This window comes from Spodoptera frugiperda, chromosome 6 (assembly GCF_023101765.2).
Source record: "Spodoptera frugiperda isolate SF20-4 chromosome 6, AGI-APGP_CSIRO_Sfru_2.0, whole genome shotgun sequence".
Classification (NCBI taxonomy): Eukaryota; Metazoa; Arthropoda; class Insecta; order Lepidoptera; family Noctuidae; genus Spodoptera; species Spodoptera frugiperda.
Window position 1 is genome coordinate 4,200,307 of NC_064217.1, and position 20,084 is coordinate 4,220,390.

The window sequence follows — 20,084 nt, forward strand, 5'->3', positions numbered from 1 at the left end:
AATCAAGGTGGCGATGTGGTTTGCAACAAGCAATAAGACTGAACAATAAGACGGATACCTACTTTGCTATTAAATTCCATCCTCTTTGAAAAGTTATAAAACAAAAATTCAACATTTTCATGGCCTAAGCTTTTCAAGTAAAATTTATTAAAGGATCATTTAAATAAATTACGGTAGGTAATTGACGTCTTTGTGATATGAAATTGTGATGAGGAAAAGGGTCCTATATAAACCACCTGGGAAGGATGTCTGTGTGTGGTTAAATAGGTAGGTACGTTCACTAAAATAAGGACACAAAACTGATTAAAAATTATTATTTAATTTATTGAGACAAAATAATATATTTACAAACTACATCACAATAAACTGATTTAGATACATTTCATTAGAATTTCGAGAAAGAACATTACATTAAACATAAACATTGGTTTGTATGGATAGTAACAGGTTTAACCTTAGAAACTATTTATTTCACAATACATTTATAACTTTTTTCATCGAATACTTTATGTGAGATGTTATTAAAATCACTACGTAACTACACTTCATTAGGTAAATCCAATTTTGCAAATACTAAACGTCCAGCGTCTATTTTATTTAACTCTTTTTGGAATTATAAGTGCATAAATCAATCAATATTCAATAACATTACATTAATTAATACTAATTACAAGGAACTACAAATACATACCTAAGCTACATAACGAGAGAGCCTGCTAAAAATATTAGATCAATCACTTTCAAAGATACGCATTGCTATTACATTTAACTAGGCACCGCTGAATAAATCTATTTAAATTATGGAATGGGAGTAACTGCGATGCCTGTTTATAATAAGCAAATTATATTTATTAATAACATGCAAATATTTATATATATAATTCTTTTTTCAAGTATACTTTTCTTTGTTTAATCCGAGCTGTCTCCATACTTCTATCTTTTCCAGGTACATAATATAGGTACATAATTACATAAACATAATACAAAATAGTTCCTATACTATGTATTGTGCTTTCTACTGCAATAATTTTATATTCGTGCTGTTAAATGTGCAGTAGATAGAGCTGATTTTGTTCTTTGATATTCATCTTCTTGTTGTGATAATTATTCTGTGGAAAGAAAATTCGTTTTTAATGTCGCTTAGATTTACATACAAAAGTGTTACTACGTAGGTATATTCTCTAAGAAAAAGTAATAATTTGATCAAGATCTCTTTTTTCAGGTTTGGTCCAACCTGGTAGGTACGATGGTGCTTACTGCCAGATATACAGAGACATGGAGACATGACTGCGACTTCGTCCGCGTGGAATAAAAAAATCCTTTCTTAGCGGATGCCTACATTGTAACGTCTGCCTACCGATGCGAAATTTCAGCCCGAGCCGTCCAGTGTGTTGTTAGATCACTATGTCAGTCAGTCACCTTTAAGTTATATAAGCACCATGAATCGGCACTACGAATAGTAGGGGTATGAAAACCCAGTAAAGACTCATCCCTATCTACGGTCTAAAAAAATCGTACTCGTATCGTGTCCTACCTTACAGCGGCTTGATAAAGACGCAGGCAGCAAAATGTGGCGCTTTGGGTTGTGGTGCATCAGGCAGGTCCTTGTACAGCACGGAGTAGACTTTCTTGTAGCCCAGCCGCTCGGCCGCGCGAGCGGAGAAAGCCGATGTAGCGTCCATACGGATGGCGCCAGCACCGTGGGATTTCGCGAGACGTCTGGAAAAGTAGAAAAGATACTTCGTTAGAATTTTCAAGTTATTGGGTGTTCTTGTCAATTTCAGGAAGCTGACAGCCTAATTCTCCTCCCATTCCCAAATGTAGAATTCAAGTGTGCCATGCTTTGGCACGAATGGGCCGGCTCGATCGGAGTGATACCACGGCCTCACAGAAAACCGACGTGAAACAACTTGCGTTGTGTTTCGTCGTGTGAGTGAGATTACCGGAGGCCCAATTACCCTCTTTCCAATCTTCCTAATCCCCGATTCCCCAACAACCCTTAAATTCATAACCCCCGAAAGGCCGGCCGGTAACGCTCTTGTAACGCCTCTGATGTTTCATCCTGTGGTTTCATCCATGGGCGGCGGCGATTGCTTACCATCAGGTGATCAGTCTATTCCTTTGTCGCCCTGTTCCATAAAAATACTTGTTTTTTAAGATATACAAATATTAAACTACAGAAACGCAAACGAGTCGAGTCATCGTGTACTATAATAAAGTAAGCATGCAGATCACGGAAGGGCACACATCAAATTATTTCGCAAATGTCGCTTTGGCAAATTAACTCGACAATAAAATAGTTAATAATAGTCTATTACAATAATAATAGCAATCTAATCATGTAACTGAATATTTTTTGTTGCCTTAAATGGTTAACACAAAGGAGTTGTACTTAGTTAGTCATTTAACGTGCTGTGACATATTTAGTATTAAAATTATTGTGTTTCTTCCTTCATAGTTATCTGTAGTAAAGAATATAACAATGTATTTTTTAGTCACACCACCGCAAAGGAAGCAATCTTACGTGTAATTATTTCTATTATATAAAAATAAGTCGGGTTTTCCTTCCTGACGCTATAACTCAAGAACGCACGAACCGATTTCCACAGTTTTGCATTCGTTGGGAAGATCTCGGGCTTCGCAAGGTTTATAGCAAAGAAAATTCGAAAAAACTTCAAGAGAAAAGTAAGAAAACGGGAAAACCATTGGTGGCGAAACGGAGTTTGCCAGGTTTGCTAGTTAATTATAATTATGTAACTATGCATGACGTTGGTACATTGGAAATTAAAATCTATTTTATTTTAACTAAATAATCATCCCTTTTGTCTGCAGAATATCGTAATTGTCTTCCGTACTATTGTTCGTCATATGTTTTTTTTTATTAAATTTTAATGTATAAGTAAACAATAGTCTTATTCTAAATAGACTAGCAGTGGGACATGGTGTACTTAGAGTTTGGTTTTGGTCGAATTAATATAAGTTAAGAGAGTTATTGATTTGTGGCTTTATTATTTTAAAGAACAGACAGGTAGGTAGAGAAAGAAGCCAAGTAATATATTTCCCGGGAGTACAAACTGTGACCTCTTGTCCAGCAGTCGCACTTGCGAGTTGCGACCCCTCGACCAACGAGGCAAAATTTTCTAATTTCATAATGAGTACCATATACCCCTCATGCAATGCAATAAATTGTTTATCATTTAATGTTCGATTACATAAACATTGAGTAACACATGTCACAATCGCCTTAACCATGATGTCCTATTTATTTCAATTGGTCGATCAACAAACATGCATGGGTGTCGTTCCATTATGAATGTCTCATGTCAAGATCATTCCATGTTGTTTTGATTATTGAAGGTACGAAAATATTAGAAAACAAGGACTAATACAAATATTTTAGTTAATATTTTTTTCTTGTTCGCAACTTAGTCCGCGTAGAAAAGTGAAGAGCGAAGTTGGTTAAGTGATACTCTACAGCGTGTAACAAAATACCCATATACATCAAGAAGCACTGATGAATACAGGTTGAATAGAATCTCTACACGAAGTTTCAGCTTAAAATACGTTTAAAAAAATATTGTACCAAAATACTTGATATCGCATGGTTCTTGATTTCTATTCATACAAACATGTCACAACACTACAGGGATCACTCGCGAATACTACGGAACATTTCTTCTGTCAATCTGATCGCCTAGTACCTGTCTACCCAATTTTGATTCCCGCGGCGGCGCGATTTGAAAAATTAATAACTTGGTACCATGAAAACATGCGTTTAAAAACCCTTCCCGTATCGTTTGTTATGTTATCTAGAAACCGTGCAATTGATATGTATGCCCCCTTTTTGTTACACGTTGTATATTATGTTGCTCAGGATTATTAGAAGTACCTACAACAAAAACTCATTAAGTCCATTACGCTTGCAGATTGGTGTGTGCAAGCAGAGAAACATACAAATATAATTTAGTTTGCAAATGTGGACTCTATTGCTATCATTATATCGTATTGTTTTATTTAAAAAAAATTAAAGTACAGACACATTTTTACGCTTTTATTACAACGAATTGACACAGTCTCGTGACGGGCTCGTCCTAGCGATGCGATGCTGTAACAATTACTTACACAGATTACACAATACACGCGCCACATGTTATTGTTTCAATGTAACAAGGAACGTAATTAATGTAGGTATGGTTTTTTTCAGGTAAATAAATACTATAGAACGGAATATTCATCTCATAAGGGATAGATTAAAGAGTAAAAGAATTTTAAATCGTGCAAGAGTATATAACTTAACCCTACCCTATCCCAATATATTAGTAGTTAACCTACTTGCTATATTTTGACTGATTATTATTTAAATTCTTATACCGCATGTACTATCGTACACTTACATTCAGGCAATGCCTATTTACTATGCAAATTGCTTAATCGGTTTATGTGTTAGCGAATATAATGTTTTAATCATTTAATATCTATCTCGTTAATTATACTCGTATATAGAATCATTATTAATTCATGCCCCAGGCTGGGTCAGGCACGAATCTAGCAATCTAGCTCGTAGCCTAGACTTCAATAAATACTGTAAATTCTGTACTTATGTGCACCTAATTACGTGGTTTATAGCTTTATTTATTTTAACAAAATTGTAGGTAATAGTGTTCTGATCATGTTTAGATAGGTAGTCTGCCCAATCAGCCCCTATACAATCGGTATTTAAAGATTAATTGAGCTAGTGAATATAAAAGTCAATGTATGGGATTCACTCTCCTGATCTGGAGCTGCGGTTTATTTAGCGGGTTACCGGGGCTCGAAAATCAGGAGTAGGAACGCGATGGTTTTTAGTCAGTAAGAGTCTAACACTACCTCTTACCTCGTCCAAGTCGAGAGAAGTCATTGGATGATTTTTCTCCCGGAAAAAAAGGCTGAAAAAACTCTGGTATGCATAATTATATTAAGCTATTATGTATAATTATATTAAGCTCTGGTAGCTAAGTTTAGGGTAGGCGTTTGACTTACACCGGTAGGTTTAACTTACCGATTAAATTAATTCAACCCTTCAAAACGGTGATCAATGAAATAACCATCCACTTATTCTAAGACTATGGCGTTTAGTACCTAATCAACTTTCGACATTGATAGGTAATTGTGGGGTGACTCAATGGACATAAAAATCAAGACACTGCAATGAGGAACCAACTCGCTGACATGTCACGTAGCCTTCACAACTCATATTAGTAGATAAATAACTAAATACTTCCTACAACAAACATTATATTGATTGACTAGTACTAGACTTAGTAGGTCGATAGTAACATTACTAAAAATGAATGCAGATTTTTTTTTTAAATTTACATTCTTTTATACATATCTATAGCATAGAAATAACTATTATATTTTTATTTATAGAATAGAAATCACTATTATAAGTATAGAGCTAGAGTCGTAAAAAGTCACTCTAGTGAGCTTATATCCTATTTGTATACCATATCTCATCAAAATCCGTTTCATAGTTTAAGCGTGTTTGACGGACAAACTTTCAAATAACCAAATGGAGAAGTATGTATAGAAGCAACTATTATATTTTGATAACCCTTAGCCCAGCGTCCGGCCCTTATGTAGAGCAAACACATAGTCCAGCGTAGACTTTAACAGGCTATTAATGTCATCGTAGTCAGTCTACTTTCTACTACTTTATATTTAGTCACTTTGACCACAAATACCAAGAGAACAAACGAACTATTGTAATTTTAGAAAGATTTTAGTCCTTGGTCTATTCATTATATTTCCTGAGTATTTACAGTAATAAAATTTTATTTTATTAGCACTTATATTGTCTAACTACATGTCTCATAAATGAAGAAAAACAGTTTTTGTTTATAAAACTATTATTTAAGCACGTTCATGCACATTTTATGAGTTAGATGCCTTTGTATTCTTGAAAGGTTGACAGAAATTTATTTTATTCTCGATGTTAACAAAGTATTATTGCGATATTTAATTTAGTTACCTTTAGTAGTTGTGTCTCTAGAAACAAACATGTGTGCTAGAAAATAAGCTTTTATTTATTCATGTCTTTTTATGGCTTAAGCCGGTAAACGAGCACACGGATCATCTGATGGTAAGCAAGCGCCGCCGCTCAGGGACACCCGAAACACCAGAAGCGTTACAAAGAACGTTGCCGGCCTTTTGGGGGTTAAGAATTTAAGAGTTGTTGGGAAATCGGGGATTGGGAAGGGAATAATTGGGCCAACGGTAACCTCACTCACACAACGAAACACAACGCAAGCGTTGTTTCACGTCGGTTTTCTGTGAGGCCGTGGTATCACGCCGATCGAACCTGCCCAATGTGTGCCAAAACGAAGCTTCCCATACTTAAAACTATACGAAATACACTTTAATCTGAAGAGTACTATGAGATGTTGATGTATGTACATACTTTTGCCTAATTTTAATGTTCATCCGAAACCAATGAAAACCCATTAGTCATTTTATTAATCAATTCCGTTCCACGAGTCAATCAAGACTTCCAGATAACTACGTTCTTATTTTATATGATGCAACATGATTGTTAACTAAAATTATGCAATTTACGAACACAGATAACAATTACATAATGTCTCCATACATGTACAACAACAATACAATTACACGTCCCACAGATGTCGTACTGTGACAGATAAATTCTTTGTGCTCATAATTACAACGTTATTATCTTTTGTGACGTATTTTTTTTGTAATTAATTTTGCCTTGTCCATTGAAAATATCATCCTTTTCATGTACTATATTATTAAATTAAAATTAAAATGTAATAAGTCTTTGTTAGAATACGACAAGTTGAATAGTTGCTACGCTGTCGTACTACACGGCGTAGCGCTACGGTATACTACGGACCCTACGCCGTAGCGATGACACATACCCTTTTTGAGGAAATATATATATTTTTTATTAACCAAACTAATTGCCAGCGAATTTTTATTACATAGTAGTTTAGTTCAAATATTTTAGACTAGTTTCATTATTATGTACCACTATAAATGAGTCATTATGTGACTTAACCTTCTGATCCATTTTTGACATTAAATATTTCATTACCAAGCCATTTGTTTTATAACTGCACTATTATTATACAATCCGGCACCGAATGATATAATAAATGCATTCTCAACAAAATGATTCCAGGAACAAGCCACAAGGACTTCCGTAGTTATGCGCGATCATTATAATAATTGACCAATCACAATTAATCGACGAGTTTATAAATACATAGATGTTATATGGAGACTAAAAAACTGGAAAATGATTTATGTCATGTAGTTATAAGAACACTGGCATAAGAACATTAGCAGGGAAATACGTGAATGACGTTTTAGTAACGTCACGCCACGTCACGGCAAATCTTCCGAAGAAGATCCTTGTTTTTTGAGGGCGGAAAATCATCGAATGACTTCTCCTGCCCGTGTAAGATTTTTAATAACTAAAACCACACCACCCTGTTCCTACTTCTGCTCTTAAAGCTGGAACAGTAACCCGTTAGGTAGTCCGCAGCTTCAGGTCGGCATCAGCCCTACTGAGCCCTATCTGTAGCGGTCTGATGGCTCTTGGAGGTACGTTACGCGCACGTCATACAAAAGAAGATTTGCATAGCATGGGAATTGTGGTAAACCCTTTTATGTCCAATCGTGAACTGTCTGGAATGTCGGTGAAGTTTAGGTACCTAGTTTTGTTATGATTACAAATATAGAGGTCATATTAATATATCCTGTACCTACATTTAATTAAGCTACTTACATTCGGTAATCGTAATCGAAAATTAGTATCGGACCTTTTTGTTCCTTCCTAAAAAAGAGCTTATTAGATTTCTTATTAGATAGTACTTAAAGATATTTAATTTAGTGTAGGTTCCGGTTCTTAGTTAATCAATCTGATATTTTTTGCTTTTGAGAAAAACATTTGGTCCATTTGCTATTGGAAGTCATGTCGATGACCGCATCAATTGTTTTTGTTACGGTGTCAGTGGGATATACGTTTTTCTAGTATTTTTTTGTGTTTTGACAATTGATTAAATCGTTATTTTTCAAAATTGTTAAGTACGTATAGTAACTAAATAATTATTACAGTCAGTCTAGTCATCAACTTAACTCGAGATATAATATAGGATGTTATAGGTATACTCGTAAATGTGTAAACTGCAATCAGAGTGGTTTCATTAATTTATTTGAATTCATGGGAGTTCAGATTTGAATTTAGTTTCTGTCAAAATATAGAAAATTGTATATATTATTGGCCTTAAGAAGAGAGAATGAAGTCAGTCAGTAACATAATTGTTTTAATCATGTTATGTTAATTTAGCAGTGACCCACTACAGCGGATGATTTGCCTGCAATAGTTTTGTCATAGAGTATTAGCCGTTACACTTTAGTTTGAAATCACCCCTTTTATCAAGCACCGGTATATTACGATTTGCATAAGAGGTAGTAGAATGCAAATGGTATGCCAATTTAACCTCCACCACAAAGGTAAATCCGGCCATTTTTTCAACCATCTCCAATCCGGATATGGCACCTATTTGGCGAAGTAAGTCATACTTCGACACAAACAATGGACCAAATAATATTGACAGTGCAACCTTGACTTATGATCATGATTCTTGAAATTAAAACGAGTCAGTCTAGATATGAGATAACTATCATTTTTTGTTTATCACGATTATAGTATGAACAAGGTAGTCTAAAATTAATCGCTATTATTTTATTAATAAAGTTTCAGGCTATTTTTATATACAAGACCTGTATTTTAGAATGTAAAATGGAAATAGTTATTGTATTATGCAGTAATATTTTGGTAGTTCCTTAGTTTTTTGGGTCATTTTATAACCTCGGGTAAAAAATGATTTTGTGCATTCGCGAGTTATGTATGTGTTTACAGCTATCATGCTTAACACAATAACTGCCACGCTTAGCGGAAGATTTCAGCAGCTATTGCTTTAAGAAGACTTCGGTGATTGCATTAGTCCCTAGAATTGCAACTGACTTCTATTGAGTTTCGGGCGGTTAACGGCTTTTATAAATAATTCATCACCTGATTTTAGCGTAAGTCCATGGTATAATTGTTTTTCAATTTAGTTATCACAGTTTAGTATCTATGTGCCATTTAAAAAAAGAGACACTGAAATATTCTGATTGTAAAGTCACTATGCTACGTCCTTCATAACAAAAAAAGTTACGAGTGTGTCAAGGACGGCAAGATGTTACGGCAAAAACTAATTCGGAAATATTATCCGGTCGTTCATCAGTTACCTAACAAAGATTTCCTGATAAAAAATATTCAATAAAGTTTATCGACCACATATAATAAAGTGCATGTTTTATTTTTTGTCACGGAACTCCATACATTGATGTAGTCTTAAGATATCTAACTACATGTTACTAATATGTATCTGATAAAGAATGCTTGATACCGATGTAATATTATTGATTGCAAATAGAAAACTGTTGAAAGTAAACGTTCCGCGAATGTCACCGGTGAGCCCTATAGCGTTTACCGTGTTCATATGTATTAAAAAAAGTTTTCAACTATAAATGGCCACTTTTTATTTTTCAGAAAACATAAAGAATATCGCTGGTAGGTAAGTGAATTGGTCCACAGCCAGTATTTCTATGAAATGTTTTCATAACCAAATTATCTTGTGTTCTCAAGAGAGTATATTGTTTAAAATGGCTGTCAAGCACAGATACACAATTTGTGCCAAGCTTTGAATCGAGAACAAAAGGCAAACTTTACTTGACATTCAATTTGAAATGTTAACACTGTGTAATAAGAATTATTTTATCTATGTCTAACACTCGGTGGGTAAATATATAGAATACACAGGGTTATTAAGACAAAGAAAAGAGGAAATTCGTATTACCTAGAACCAAAATTAAAAAAAAACCCTTTATAAAAATCTATAGGTAAAGTATGGTAGGCGAAATTAGATTTCTTCTTGAAATATTTGACGAAGCTTTTTAGTGTAGGTTTTAAGAGACTTAGGAACTTTTAACAGTAGTATTGTACTCACTCTGATTCTTCTGCCAGCACTTTCATGATTCGTCGTCCTCTCCAATCAGGGTGTGTGGAGGCTATTCTGAGTTCCATCATGACGTTGCAGCTGGCTGGTACCTTCTCCCAAACCTTAGCCTCGTTGCTTAAGTGGGTCAGTAGCCGGAGGATACGCTTGAACTTGTGATGGGTGCATTCTTCTGTTTTGTCTTCTTCAACGTCCTGAGAAAAAGAATAATGTAAGTGTTGGAAGCCTTTATTTATTTATTTATTAATTCCAGTTAACCAGAAACAACAACAATGAGAAACATGAGAATATGATCTATTTTAAATCAAAGTATAAGTTCGTAAAATATTCTTTAAATATCAAGAAGAAAGTTTTAAAGAAAGGAAGTTAGCGTAGTATCTATTCACTGCATGCCAAAAGATTTTATTATATTCTATTTATTTCCATTAACCAAACTTTACTTTTTCAATTAAACTTCCAGTCAATTCTTCACGAATATTTGTCTTTACACTTAATAGGCAGCAAAAAAGGCTAGTTTCCGCATTTTTCCGTGACTGCGATGCCGCAGAGGTTATTAGTCTGACACAAACCCCGTCCTAATCAACAGAGCGAAACGTCTCGTCAAGCAGAACCCTTTCGTTTTCGCCCTTGAGTCGGTATTAATTGAGATAGAAAATTGAGGACATTCAGCAAAGTCCTTGACATAAGAGGATTTATTGCTATGGGAACGAAGATTGGAAAGGAATCGAGTTTCTTGGATTTATTTTACTGTTTGCAAAACAACTTGAGACGGATAGATGAAAGGAGAAAAGTGTTTTGAGTGTGTATCAGATTCTCTGGCGCAAATATACAATAGTAATGGATATAAACATCAGTTCAATTTAATTAATGTACAACGAACTCTGATACCCGTGTAACGTTTCATCGATTTTCTGTCGCTCGTAAATGAAAACTTTATGCTGGAGAGCGACAGCGTTGTATATTAAATTGTGAAACGAGGTTTTAAATTAAAACTTGTACGGCTTGTACCAATAACTTTTTGTTTTAATTAAGAAAATAAGTAGGTAAGAGTATCGCTCGGTTTTCTTCAGTGTTTTTCCACAAAAGTATTGAATAACACAATAATGCTGCATTTCTAAAAAACCTTGATTAGTAAATAGAAATATTAATGTTTTATATCTTCTAATTATGGAAAGATTGCGGACTTGTAAAACTTAATAGCATTTGTACACCTGCCACTTAGCCATAAACTCTGCCATAACAGTCAATACAGGGTACAGAATAGGAATCGCAAAGTACATTACTGTGTTAAACTGATTGCTAAGTACAAAGCTAATTAAAACTGGATTGTTCCGTGCTGGGTAATCAACACCTGCGCGGAAGTTTAATGCTATTATTAACCTACACACGTTCTTATTGTGTCTAAGGAGGTTTATGGTTTGGTGTCTATATTAGGGGATGAAAATTGTGCACCTGTCTGTCCATACAAAAAGCGTTTGATGTAGTTTCATTAAAGAGTTTTGAAATCAGATTTCCTTGTAGGTTTCCAACACCTTATGATGACTAAGACTATAAAAACTATTTTGTAAACATCGAACGTTCCTAATCCGTGCAGCCAGGGAATAGTAGGTACAATCTGCCGGCTTCTATTTTTCCTGAGAAATACAACCCGGGTCTTTTCAAGGTCAGATTGAATAGGTACTTTCTAAGTCTGTGTGCTCCATCTTCGGTCACATGTTCGCTTCGCCAGTAAGCGGGTTGGTGGCCAAACGCAGACTTATCAACGTTAAAAAAAGACATGTAAAATTCTTCTCGTAACTTTGAATAGAAAAGTTTGAGCTATTTTTTGTGAAGCTAAAGGTATTTTGTAACAAAACTTACGTCTCTGTTAATAATAGCATTGATGACAACTCCCACGAATTCACCATTATCGTCTACAGCAGCTAATGATACTCCTTGGTCCAAGGAACTGGCTGCGTATTCTTCTAGATCGATACAGCGACTCGTTGGGGTCTCCAGTAGATTCACTGCTAGATTCATCGGCTCATCACGGAAGAAGAATCTGCAAAGTATTTTATGGTTATGTCCAAAAACAAAGCATAAACCGTTTAAACCGAATAAAGCACAATTGTAAATCTCTAGCTGTGTCCAAAGATACTGATGGAAGTTTCGTTGCTTTTTCACCCAGGCGTCCCGAAAAACATGCTGTTAATGGCTATGGTATATGCCTGGTTATTATAAGTCGAGGCAGATTACCGATAGAAATTCTATCACACTAAAAGAATGCAACATTTTCAGTCTTTCATAAACTTTTAATTCAGGTATCATTGCTTGTGAAAACAAATATGTAGCAAGGTAATAAGATTTCAAAACAAGTGATCTAGTGTTGATTGAGGGTATTACAACGAGAGGAGATGCGTATTGTATGTCTCCGGATGCTACAAATAGACATGGTACTATTTACTACTATTTAAATTGGTCAAAGTACAGTTCTAAGGCGCACTATTCGAGAGGCGTAGTCGTTAATAAGCGGAGTATAATATGATATTTACGTATACCTAATAACTGAATATAAAATATGTTTATTTTACTTTCAATTTGTTTGAAAATGAAGACACAACAAGGACTATTTCGTGATTGTCTCAGTGGTTTGGTGTAGTGAATGGAAACATGGGTTCCTTGCCTACCCACCGGTAGGCAAAGAACTATTGACTTCTTTAAATTACCTAATTCTGATATTAATATTTTGTCTAATGATAATAGTTAGCTTAATTGTTTAACTGGTAAATCAAAGTGCGCATCCGTCCACCTTTGTCTTTTCGGGGTACGTTTACGATAGATATACATTTTTTTTTTGTTGACGGTGGGAAACATTCTAAAGGCACCAAGTTTTTTGGGTAAAAACCTAGGGAGTGTGGGATTTTTACTTCACTAAAAGTTCCCCGGTAGCCATCATCTACACCTAAAAGAGGTACCGGGTCCTCTTAGTAGATCAACTCCGGAGCCCCCATGGTGCAACGCCTGTTATAGCACCTCCCTATAGAAGCCTATAATATGTTCCAATAGATATATCTATGTTAGACAGGTACTTACCTCCTTAGGAAATCAATGGTGCGATCCTTATCTTTGGCTGTGATGACTCTGACGTGGTAAGCAGGTTCGATTATCTTCTTGATACCATGCTCCGCAACCTGCTCTGGAAGCTTGTCGGCAAGCTGCAAAAGACCAAACTTTGATTTAAAAAAGTATAATAGGTTTGGTATATTATGGTGACAAATCTGCTACAGATTGGCTGAACGGATCTTAGCATAGACATCTTGTCTGTCTGGTATATGAGGTTGGAGGATTTCTGTGGGTATCACTGTGTCAATGGACGTTCTAAAATAGCAATTTTTTTACAATTGATGCGTCGACGTTTGGCCTCTATCTCAAATGATGGTAAGTGATGATGCGGCCTACGATGAAGCACGCCTGCCCATAATTACTTATGAAATTTTTCATTAGTAATTTTTTTTATTTATTAAAGGACTTTGTCTCTCAGATACAACATCATTCGTCATATAATTTTATTACTTACTATACGTAATTACTATGAGGCACACTAACACTTCAACCATGAACTCGACATAAAGCAGTGACAAGAGCAACATAGTTATAAGAGTAGCAGTAATGAGAGTATTTAATATTTCTTTAATAATTGTTTTGTTTAACATTATCTTGTGAGCTGGGGACACCAAGGAATGTCAAGGTGTGGACTCTAGATCTAAATGGATAAATCGTTTAAATGCCGTTTCGTTGCGACAGTCTCACAGTCTCTCGCAGTCACTGCAGCCAAATGGTACTGGAATAATTATAATACGATCTAAGAAAACTTTGTTGTACCTTTTCGTTTGTTGTACCTATTTCTTTGGTTAAAATTGTGCGTCAGTTGATTAAGCTTTTAATTTTACAGTTTAGACCAAATTTTTAATAGCTAGAGCTATTTTTTCATAGCTAGATGCAAGTTTCCAACCGACTAATATGGAGATTTATGTTCAGCGGTCCACATATTGAGGCTGCCTGATGACGATGATGGTTTTATGAAAAAATAAAAACTATTTATAAGTATTATATTTAGGAACTTGATAGTTTAGTACCTATATGTGTAAACCTTGTTTATAACCGTGGTTAACTTGGCATTGTGCCCGGTGCAAGTTGCAACAGAAGTGAATGGGAGTCAGCAGAACGATGCTCAATATAAATGCGAATAACAAAGTTCCCTGAAACTTGTACACAATTCAGATAAAAATCACTAAGTATATGTCTGTATTTACGTTGTGAATTAATATTGCATTTCTTATTACCTAACTGAAATATTCTTTATTTTATCCAATATTTTGACATATGAAATTGTCCACCACCGAGAGATTCAAAAGTTACCTATATTTGCGATAGTAATAAATAGAAATAGGTATGTACGAGATTGTTTATTTTTTAAACTACGGTTTTTTTTTCATTTATTTAAAGAGCTTTGTCTTTTAGAGACCACATCACCCAATGCGGGACTGAATATTTGGATGAAAGTTTTAAACAGTTTGAGAAACAAGAAAGGACATGAATACATGGAATACTTAGTTTTCATTTTCGAAGCAATACCGAAACGGCAATCTTCAGGTAGTCTTGTATAGAACCAAAAAAAAACGCACTCTGGTCATTGAATATTCTCCTAGTTGGAGGCAACGTTCCACACTATTGCCAATTTCAGAAATATAGATACCTACCGAGTCAGATATCTAAGTTATTGAAACCAACATTTATTGATTCGTCTCGCTGTTTCGTGGAAGTAGGCGCGTCTACAGCGAAATTCAATTCGGAACAAACCTATTTAGACCACATTTAGACGGTAATGTACAGACAAGTTGTAGGTATTTATCACCTTTATGACATTATTATAGCCGCCCTTTGCATAATATATCTTGTAATTGTAATGTCCGGCTTTGTCGCCTTGGCTAAATGCAATAAAATTACGCTAAACCTTCGTGCAGCTGAACTAAGCAACGTTCATAATAGGGTCACCTACTTATTCTTTTTAATTAAAAGAAATATAAACAATGGCTGTGTTTTATGCTGTATAAACTTTAGGTAGGGTATTTGTAGAAAGTATCGTGAGACAAAACTGATTTACAATTTGAAAAATGTTTTGTGTGTGTGTTTTTTTAATAAGCCGTGTCCGCCTCTATTGTCATCCAAACATCTATGTGTACTAGAGAATACAATCCCGGGATCCCGAGATTCGGGATCCCGGGATCCCGGCCGTTTTCTTGTCCCGAAAATCCCGGGACTGTACTTGGCTAATCTCGGGATTTTTAGTAGTTGTTTTTGAACGAAGTGATGATTTAACTGGTGTGTTGAATTATTTACAAAATCCACGAAAAGATGATGAAGATCAGTTACTATCGGATTTGGAATGGCAAGACTTATTTCCAGTTCCTACGCAGGCTTTAGTGAGGAAGCAAATAAAGAGTATTATTAAAAAACTTCATAGTCGAGATGACACGGAAGAAGAAGAAATGTCAGGATCACAAATAGATGATGAGCTACAGCAAGGAATCCCCCAACCCCAATTGACATTAAAGGAAAAGTTACAGCTGGAAATTGATAAGAGTATGAATTCCCCAGATCCTAAAGTACAAATACAAAATGAATCAGGGTTGGCAAATAGTATTAGACGTGAAATGAGCCTGTTCGAAAATGGAGGAACTCGTGGATATCACTTAGAAATAGCAAATAAATATCTAATGTCTATTCCTCCAACCAGCGTAGAACCTGAGCGAGCGTTTTCAGCTGCTGCTTATATTGGCAATAAACTACGAAGCAGGCTTGGAAGTGAAACGTTGGATGCTTTGATATTCCTGCGATTGTATTTTCGAAATTCTAATTAGTTTTGTTGTGTTGTCTTTTAAATTTCTTGCAAAAGTATTTTGATTGTTTTGTCAATTTTCGTTTCGTACTGTATTGTGTTGTGATGTGATTTATATTGTGCAACGATATTAAAATCATTTTTTTTTAAATAACTCAAGTTCTGTTTTCATTTGAACCCAATTAGAAACCACAAAGTCTAATCCCGGGATAGCCCCGGGATCCCGGGATTACACATTTAAAATCCCGTAATCCCGGGATTGAAAAACATGCTCGGGATTGTATTCTCTAATGTGTACCTAACCTATAGTATATCAGATTGGGATACCGATGTAAAATTGAATCTGAATAGTGTGTTAGTTTGGATATGCTCCGGAGATTACTTCGGAACTACTTGTCCGATTTTAATAATTCTTTTGTGTTGGATAGTGCATTCAACCAGAAAAGTTATTGGCTATAAAATATAACATTATGAGCAATAGGAGTCGAGCAGAGTGGGTGAAAACGCGTGGAAGAATAGCTTCTTCCACGCGTTTCACGCTAGTAAAGTATAGTAAAAGTATCTAAGTCAATAAACATACCTAATCTTTAATTAATAATCTTCAACATAAACCCATTATGTCCACTGCTTTACACCATTAGCTATTAACATTAACAATCTATGTATTTGTACACAGCAATACTGGATTGATTTAAATGCATTTGATTGTGAATTAATAGGTAATTCCGACCGCCTGTCACGATTACTGAGCTCTAAACGCATTGTTACGTGTTATTAAAGTTATGTAGTATAGTTTAATATGTTTTAAATTATATTACAACTTTGTTACATAGTTATATACAAATAGGACTATCCTATTGGTTGATTGATTGTAAATGCGTAGGTATTTGTATTACTGAGTGTATGTTCTATTCTAAGTCGGTCCGTTACATTTGTAATCTTATTACTGAATCTAAAATTGTTGTCATCTTTTGTGGTTATAGGTGGGTTATATTGTTATTCTTTTTTTGTGTAATACAGATTTCATTCGCACTTGTTATAGTAGCTATACATATGTATAAATAGGATAAACGCTATTAGAATGGAATAGTAAAATGAGGGAATGACGAAAATTGTAGTGGTACGATAAAATCGAACTTTGATGCAATTCCTTTTTATGGTTTGTCTATCAAACTATTCAACCTATCTATTAAACCTGTGTATGTGAACTTGTTTGTTTGTAAATGCACCCAAGACACAGGAGTCAATCCTAGTGTGGGACACCATTAAAATTAAATAAAACCACCCGCTTGCTTTAGAGTCAAAACAATAGTTGACCGGGGCTTTAGATATAGGTATCTTAGAACCCTTTGAACAACGAACACATTGCATAAAGAACCTTGTTGCTTACTAATTAAAGTATTAATTACTCAAACAGTTCTAGAACGGATGCAGAACGTCGCGCAGACAGATGCATCCGATCATGAAATGCATCGATATAGGGCAATGAGTATTAGCTGATTGATTGATAATATTTGCTAATTGTTCTCGCATGTTTTAGGCCTCATCAGACACTGGCTGTCAGATTCTTATCGTAAACGTAATGTAGTCAATAATACATGTATCTACCTATAGTACTTATTATTCGATTCATAGCAACATTGTAGTTGTAAAACTGCATTGTAGTAGGTAGGGGTAATCTCATATTTATCTCAACGCAACATCAAATCATTCACGAAAATAAAACTAAGTAAATAATTACTAGATTACGGTTTTTTTCGATAATTAACCGTAAATAATTCATTTTTTATTTATATAGATAATTATATGGTGACATTCATTAAATCTACCTGCATGAAATCTTAAATAGGTAATATAGAAGAAATATGTACAACTTACAATAATTTAAAACAACAAAGTAAAAATTTTACTAATAAATTTTACTAAATAACAAACCTTTTACGCAAATTATTACTTTGTGCCCAGACATGAGATAATAACAATATCTGCGTTGTAATCACTGTTATTTTCCGCTTAACCAGTACATAGGACAATGGAATAACAATAACCATAATTATATGCTAGCTTCTAACATAATTACTATGTATGACTTAGTTACCAACCTAATATAAACATAACTGACTCCTTGGTTCTGTGTTCGCAAGCAACATTCGTATGTTTAAATATTCATAGTAATAACCAATTCGGCATACTGCTTATGATATGGGCTCTTTGCGTGGCTTGAATCCAGTTGAGTAACTTCGTCGAACAATGAAGTTCCTAATAATAATCCTTCCATGACGGTTGATGACAGTTGTTCTATGTTTTTTGGTTTAACTACCGGGCGTATTTCGCTCATTTTTCGTACATATATATATAATATATATTGTAATAAATGTAATTTGTAGATGATAACAAATATGGAGTTTAAATTAAGTCATAAGAAATTTCCACATACGGTATAAGACAACAATAGAAAACACATTGTGTCTCGTGTAGATCCGCGTTCCGAAACACGAAGGGTTATAACGACAGTAGCCGGACATCCGACAATATCTATATTTATGATTTATGTATGCTTCCTAGTCATAACTTGGAATTCCATTAATACCCTACCCTAGTTTTAGACCTTGTGTGTACTCTATAGTAGCACTAGCGAAAACCAGGCGAACGGTCTATGCAATATAGATCAAGTGTACGCATTGTCAGGAAGCTAAAGGTTATCAGCAGTCACGATACACAAGTAATGCGGCAGTGTCAGTAGGTAATGTACTACCGGAACTAAATACTATGTTTCTATAGAACCTCCTTGCTAAGGATATAAGTTTATTATTATTGTATATTAATAAACTATAGCATTACTTCTGCGGCTATGTCCGCGTAGAATTGAAAGGATTTGTCAAGAGGAAGCACCGATCTTGCAGGAACATTTAGACAAAAAATAGCCTATCTTACTTCTTGTAAAATAATAAAATCGAATCACTATTGGTAAACTTACGTGTATAAGAAGTATTTATAGAATTGATACATACAAGCAGTAATACAATTTTTCTTCGTTATGATATACTTAAATGCATAATAACAATGCATATTAAAATGTCTATTCTTCCGTATTGCACAAATCAGGAAGATTGCAATACTGTTGTATTGTTACAAAGTTGTTTAATTACTTGTTGTAACAACGCGAATTATCCAAAAAATGCAGAATTTTAATAGATCTTTGTCGTTCATATTTGTTGCAAAAAACGTAGCGCTATATAGTTAATCAATAGTTTCCGTATTAGTCCATCGACCATCGGTACATCTTGTAACTAATCAACGAGTGATACCACGGCCTCACAGAAAACCGATGTGAAACAGCGTTGTATTTCGGTCTATAAGTGAGGTTATCGGAGGCCAAATTACCCCCTTTCCCAATTTTCCCAATCCCCGATTCCCCAACAGCCCTTAAATAATCTCTAAAAGGCCGGCAACACACTTGTAACGTCTCTCGGTAATCAGGTAATCCGTCTGCTCATTTACCGGCTTATACCGTAAAAATATTGAAATTTGGATATTTATTGCAACTGTATTAAAAATCTATTTAAGGATTTTGACACACTGAGATATTTTAATTGCTTCTGGCGTATAAACAACAAAATTAGCAAAACAACCGACTTACGACATACACGTGCCAAGTAATAAAACAACCGATGCATTGTTTACATCGCAGACAGATGAATACATAACATCCACAAAGTATACCTACGTTACATTATTTCGGTAACAAAGTCGAGAGTAAACGAAGCGGTCATTGGCATGCCATAGTTTCTATGTCAAGGTTGCGACTTGCGACTGAGACTGAGCTAAGCACGTTTCGTCGCTTAGTATGGAAATGCTCTTATATTCGCATGTAGGGCAGGGATAGTGTACTGTGACGTCAGCGTTCCATTCTCCATTTTGTAATTTCTTTTTTTTAATAGTTAATGGTTTTGAATAAAGAATTCGATTTTTAAAATTAGTTATGCAAACTTTTTATTGCCTTAAAGAAAAATTAAATAAAATGTTTTTAGCTTTCGGGTGCATAAAACCTGTAGGAAACGTTAAATATTACCTATTTCGATGATTAATTTAAAATGAAAAAGATTGTTATGATTTTAAATTCCATAGTAGTGAAA

The 20,084-nt window shown here is 34.7% G+C and overlaps 1 protein-coding gene across 3 annotated transcripts in view; it reads right to left on the reverse strand.

Moving 5' to 3' along the window:
* Positions 1-300: 300 nt before the first annotated feature.
* The window catches only part of LOC118267609 (arylalkylamine N-acetyltransferase 1), a 55,963-nt gene continuing 36,179 nt past the window's right edge, over positions 301-20,084 (reverse strand). For 2 of the 3 annotated variants that reach the window (XM_050694042.1, XM_050694040.1), the window contains exons 2-6: positions 13,143-13,264; positions 11,931-12,111; positions 10,062-10,264; positions 1,535-1,719; positions 301-1,109 (exon numbers count right to left, since the gene is read on the reverse strand). In XM_050694042.1, coding sequence (XP_050549999.1) covers positions 1,536-1,719; positions 10,062-10,264; positions 11,931-12,111; positions 13,143-13,264 — 690 coding nt within the window. In that variant the 3' untranslated portion in view covers positions 301-1,109; position 1,535. Of the gene's footprint in view, positions 1,720-10,061; positions 10,265-11,930; positions 12,112-13,142; positions 13,265-20,084 lie in introns of all 3 variants that reach the window. The other variant, XM_050694041.1, reaches the window with a different exon arrangement.